Raw genomic sequence first — 5,703 nt, forward strand, 5'->3', positions numbered from 1 at the left:
CACCCTTGTCTTTCCGTCTAAAAATTAATCGATTAATCAAATTTGTCGAGGCAAAATCTCCGCATGATATTCTAACCCCGAAGACGTCCTTAGTTCCCTCGTTCAGGATTTGGACGGTGTACATGGGTACATGTACCCCAGTATATCCTGATGCCCATTGATATATTTGAATATCTTTCGTGCTGCACGTTTGTCCCGAATCAATGCGCATGAAATTCTTTCTCCCCGAACCTAACCAATGAAAATAAACTACTAGTAAGATGACAAAATTAAATATCGGCTTCGTTCAACATTGCTATTCTTACAGCTAGAATTCGTATCAAATTCATGGACTAAAGAATCTTAAAATTTTGAAGAAAAGAACTAATAGAATGTACTCACATGCGACTGTAAAAGTGAATAAGAGAAAAATAATTAGATGGTGGAAGTAACTTCTTGGCATGTTTTCCCGGGGCGAGAATTTGTGCATAGGGGACGGGAATCGTGTGCATATAGCGTCTGCACGGGTAAAAGGCAAAAAGTGATTAATTTATCCTTGTGCGGACCACGGCGTATCAATTTGAATGAATGATTATCAAGGTTTGAGATCCTTTGATCTTTTTTCATTTTTCAAAAAAATTTCCATAGAGAATCGAAAGAAACATTTCCAAAAATATATTGTTTATTCGCTATATGTAATGTATTTTATTTCATAACAGGAAAATTTCTTGTTTAATTAATAATAGGTTTCCTTTTACACCTAAAAGGAAATTATAAAAAGATCCTTTTTAGTTCTACTGTGATACCACCGGAAATTTTAAATTTAGTCATAAACAGATTACTCCGTTAACAATTATAATAAATATATAATTTAAAAGATTAATTTTGGAATTTGGGTTCATTTTGGAGAAAAATTGGAAGTTGAGAACTCAACCGTTTAAAAAAGAAAACATATCACAGAATTTTAATTTTTTTGGTTGAATATTTAACTTTTTCACATATAATGTTTTTAAAAAAAGTAAATCACATATATAGTAGCGTTCGTATGTTCACTATATTTAAAAAAGTGGTCAGATTTTCACAATCACAAATTATTGGGTCGATCTTACTTCCTCTTTTAAAAAAAAGACTGATGCTGATATCCAACGTGAGAATTAGTCTCATGTTGAAAGAAAGAAGGTAAAATTTGATCAATATATAAATAAAAATTAATGAAAAACCAATATTGATAAAGAAGAAGCATTTTCCTTTCGAAATACTCCATCTATTTTATTTATTACATGAAAGGAAAGTTCTTTGTCTAGGTTTAATAAAAGAATTCTTTCATCCTAAAAAAATATAAGGCAAATATTATGAATTCTGAGGTGATACTATATTTTTAAGCTTGATTTTGTTTTAAAAAAGGATAAAATTGATCGCATAAAATCGACCGACACAAAAAAATTGTCGGGATAAAACCGACATGCCGAATTTTATTGAGAGCGACGTCATTTTGTTTTGCTGGTAAGACTTTGACTAAAAATTTATCTATGTTCCTTGAAAAATTATAATAAAAATCGTAAAATCTTGTCTTCTCGAAAACATATTATCTTTAGCTAAAATATATTTTATATTTTATTTGAATCTCTCGGAATATGTAATAAAATTTACACTATTTAATACTTTATTATAACCATATTTAACTTATAATAATTTGAAGTCATATTTTTTATATCAAATTCAGTGAGATCATTTCTAACAGAAGAGACTTCTTCACTTAGAATTTACAATGTGACATATCATAATTAAAAAATATATGTAAAAGTTAATATACCAAAACTCACCTTCTCTTTCTATCCTGTGGGGTCAATATTATATGGGTCTTTCTAGTGTGTGCCCATGGGCACACACTAACAAGTACTTTTTGGTGAGGTGGGGGATTTTTACTGGTCATGCTTTTTGTGCATTTGCAGGGGTCATGATTATTAATGAGTCTTAACCAATAGAAATCCTCCACCTACTTAAAAAGTGGTTGTTAGTGTGTGCCCATGGGCACACACCAGAAGAAAATCCGATATTATATTTGTTGAATCTACAAGAAAATTCTCCTAAAATAATAATACGTAATATTACATTTTTTTGGCCAAAATTTAGAGCGGATTTCATTAATACTTTGAAAGAGACTCAATCGGGACAAACTCCCAGCTGATCATGAAACCATGTTGAAAAACAAATAAACGAACTAAATAATTAGCCGATTTGTTTTCGGATTGCTTAACTAAATGAATACAAATATTGTGAAAATTAAAAATGAAGATGACTGTTTCTTGAGCAATCCAACCTGCATCTTCCCTGAAAACAATAGTTTCACAATTGATCCTCACAGTAATTTCATGGATAGTGCAATGTTCAGAGGAGTCAGTTGCAAAAACTGAGTTTAGAGGCCTTATGTTATGAACATATATATTTTGCGAAGGGTGAGCACATGCGATTTTCACTACCGTTCCATACGCATCCCATCTATCTACCTGCCGGATACCAGATATATACCTGCCGAAAGTGTTGTTGATGCGAGATTTATAGATCTCCCAATACACCGTAAAATTCATTTTCAGCGCAAACACATCGCACAAAGCGAGACACATCGCACAAAATGAGACAATCAAACACACAAATAATAACTCAGACATAAAACAATGAAAAAACCCAAATGGGTTTCCCGAATTTTGTGGAACAAAACTCGATTTTATTGAAGAAGAAACCAACAAAGAAGATTATTAATATATAGAAAATTAAAAGGAAGAGGAGAGGTCTTGTGTGGATGGAGAAGAAGCGGCTAGATAATTGAGATGAGATGAAGGAGATAAAGACAGAGATGGATAGGAGAGGTGGAGAAATGGAGGCAGCTAGAGTTAGAGGAAGATAGAGCGGCCGACTAATACAATATTACATTTTTAAGCTAGCTATAACTAATTAGTAAAGTTAGTATCACTCAAATACAAGCAGGAGATCTTATAAATTTCACAAATTTCATATAATCGAAATTTTATATTATTTTAATTGATTTCAAAAGAGAGATATTGAGAGATCGGGAAATATAAATGTATAATACTCATGTGTTTAACAAATATTATATAACTTTTAGGTCTTAGTATTTGAACTAATCATCAAAGCATTATATTAAATTAAGCATACTGAAAACCGAATGCAGCCCAGCTAAATGCAGATTGGTGGCTCTGTATAATATACAAACGGTTGCATGCTCAATCTTCAAAGTACGCTAATTAAGTTAATCAATCTTCAAATAACTCACTGGAAGTATATACTGTAAGTCTTTAAACTATCTATTAATTTCCTTTCAGAAATTTTGTTTTTATAGATACTTGCAGAGCTGATCAAATGGCATTTGTTCGGGCAAAATATAGAAGACATACAGTAATCAATACCAGTAAAATCGCATACATATATACCTAAAACTGCATCATGTGCAGCAAAAGTGTGATTCGTCATTCAAAGATCCAGAGATAAATTTACGGTTTTAGACGATTCCTATGAGATGTTCTCAGTTTGAAGCTGTTAATTATGCTAGTACTGACGATACATAACCCAGATAAATTACTTGTAGAAATACAGAATTATAAGTTTGAAACAACATGCATTATTCAAATAAATAATATACCAAGCCCGAGTTATTAACAAGTCTACATTAAATTTGAACTTCCTTCTCCCTTATGGCCATGAAACAAAGTTTTATCGGGAGATCCTTACTGCTTCAGTGCTTCGTCTTGATGGTCATGTGTAATTCACTGCTGCATATTGTATCCCGAAGCAAAGTCTTTGTACACTTGATGTTCCGACTGATGATGAAGAGCCGGAGTAGAGTCCCAAGAACTGGAAGATGCGGAATTCGTGTCAAACTGATCATTAGGCCACCAAATCATGCTATCTTTAGAACCTTCCATTGCCTTGAAACAATCAAACTCCCCCATTCCCCCTGCATTGTTGTGACTGTTATTGAGAAACACATCAAGATCACTTTGGAACGTCGAATCCGTGCCCATGTTAGACTGCTGTGCATCTAATTTGGGGGCAACGTTAACATATGAGTGTGGAATATTAGTGAAGCTTGCATTAGGGATGGAATTATTCCCCAAATCATCATCCATTTTTGGTGCACAGAGTTGAGCATTTTGAATTTGGCCAGGCTGAGGAATCATAGGTTGAACCAAAGGGTTTGAGTTTTCATTGAATGAGTGGAGAGTTTGGATCATCTTCTCCTGAAGAGGGTTCAGCTTGGGCCACACTGCAGGACTGCTAAACAGGGAAGTAGGGTTTTGAAGGTTCTGAAGCTGCATGTGGAGTTGAAGCCTTTCCATGGCAGAGTTGCTTAAGGAATTATCTTCTACACCATCTGCATCTTTCGGATCCTGACTCGTAGATGCAGAAAGAGGATTGATATGGGAATTTTTGCGCCTTCCCAGCAACTTTTTCTTGAGTCTAGTGTTCCAGTAGTTTTTAATATCATTATCAGTTCTTCCGGGCAATTGAGCAGCAATAATAGACCACCTAATAACATAAATATTAAAAAAAATTAAAAATAAAGAACCTCCATGAAGCATAGATAAAAAGGTGAACTCCTAAAAAAAATCATGAAATGAATATATATGAATTCACAGAATTAAAAAAAAATAAAATAAAAACTTTGAGCAGATCGATCTTACAGCACTGAATAATTATCTATTGTATATATATTCTTAAAACAAGAGCTTCATGGACAAAAACAAAGGACAAATTTACAGGTGAAGTATGTAAGAATTAAAATGAATGAAGGCAGGAAAAAGTAAGAAATTGATATACCTGCTGCCAATACTAATATAGAGGCTGCATATGATGTTGTCTTCTTCTTCAGAGAATCCTCCATGCTTGATGTTGGGCCTCAAGTAATTTAACCATCTTAATCTACAGCTCTTCCCACATCTCTTCAATCCTGCCATTTAATTAGTCATAATTAGAATTTTATCAACTAATCGCTGTGCAAAAAAATTTAGTAACCTTATTAGGGTTTTATTTTATTTTTTCATTTATCATACACGATCTCAAACAGAAGAAATCATCACATATTAGTAGTTACCTATTTTCTGGGGAAGAGCAATCCAGTTGTTGCCGGTTCCATACGTGTCGATATAAGCCTTGAGCTTGGCATCTTCTTCAGGTGACCATGGACCTTTCTTCACGTTCGCTTTGTCACAGCATGGAGCTCGCCCCATCTCGATCGATCGATCTCTACTTGCTGTAAAACTATTTATGCTTATTGGTGTATTAATGTCCCAGCTGCGGCTGCTGCTTGTTATCTAGCCGATTAGCCCTATGTTTACAACTTTGAAGTTGTTGCCTTGAATTGTTGGGAAAATGAGCAGCCGAAGACCAACCATTTATAGTAGGAATTCTTTTTCGAATTTAAACAGAAAAGTCAAATACGTGTTTATTTTATATATAAATTTCTCGGCCTCCTCTCTTCTTCTAGGGTTTGGGCATAACTTTGTCTTTGGATTAGTTCAGTCATCCCCTTGTTTTATTATATAATCAAACATGCAACACGACAGATAAGTACAGAAATTTCTCTAATATCTTCCTATTATATATCAAACATCCAAATGTTTTTTCGTTTCTATTAAGTTAATGAATTCGAGAAAGAAGCCTCCATGCTTTACGCTTGTCGGCAAATTAACCTCTCTAAATGATTGT

At 33.6% G+C, this 5,703-nt stretch overlaps 1 protein-coding gene across 1 annotated transcript; it reads right to left on the reverse strand.

The window, feature by feature from the left end:
- Nucleotides 1-3,577: 3,577 nt before the first annotated feature.
- LOC108216080 (transcription factor MYB36) lies at nucleotides 3,578-5,463 on the reverse strand. The gene is made up of 3 exons (XM_017388754.2): nucleotides 5,090-5,463; nucleotides 4,816-4,945; nucleotides 3,578-4,524 (listed from the first exon to the last, which is right to left on the reverse strand). Exons 1-3 carry the CDS (start codon nucleotides 5,223-5,225, stop codon nucleotides 3,762-3,764), a joined length of 1,029 nt encoding a protein of 342 aa, XP_017244243.1. The 5' UTR covers nucleotides 5,226-5,463; the 3' UTR covers nucleotides 3,578-3,761.
- Nucleotides 5,464-5,703: the final 240 nt, after the last annotated feature.

Source organism: Daucus carota, chromosome 4 (genome assembly GCF_001625215.2).
Source record: "Daucus carota subsp. sativus chromosome 4, DH1 v3.0, whole genome shotgun sequence".
Classification (NCBI taxonomy): Eukaryota; Viridiplantae; Streptophyta; class Magnoliopsida; order Apiales; family Apiaceae; genus Daucus; species Daucus carota.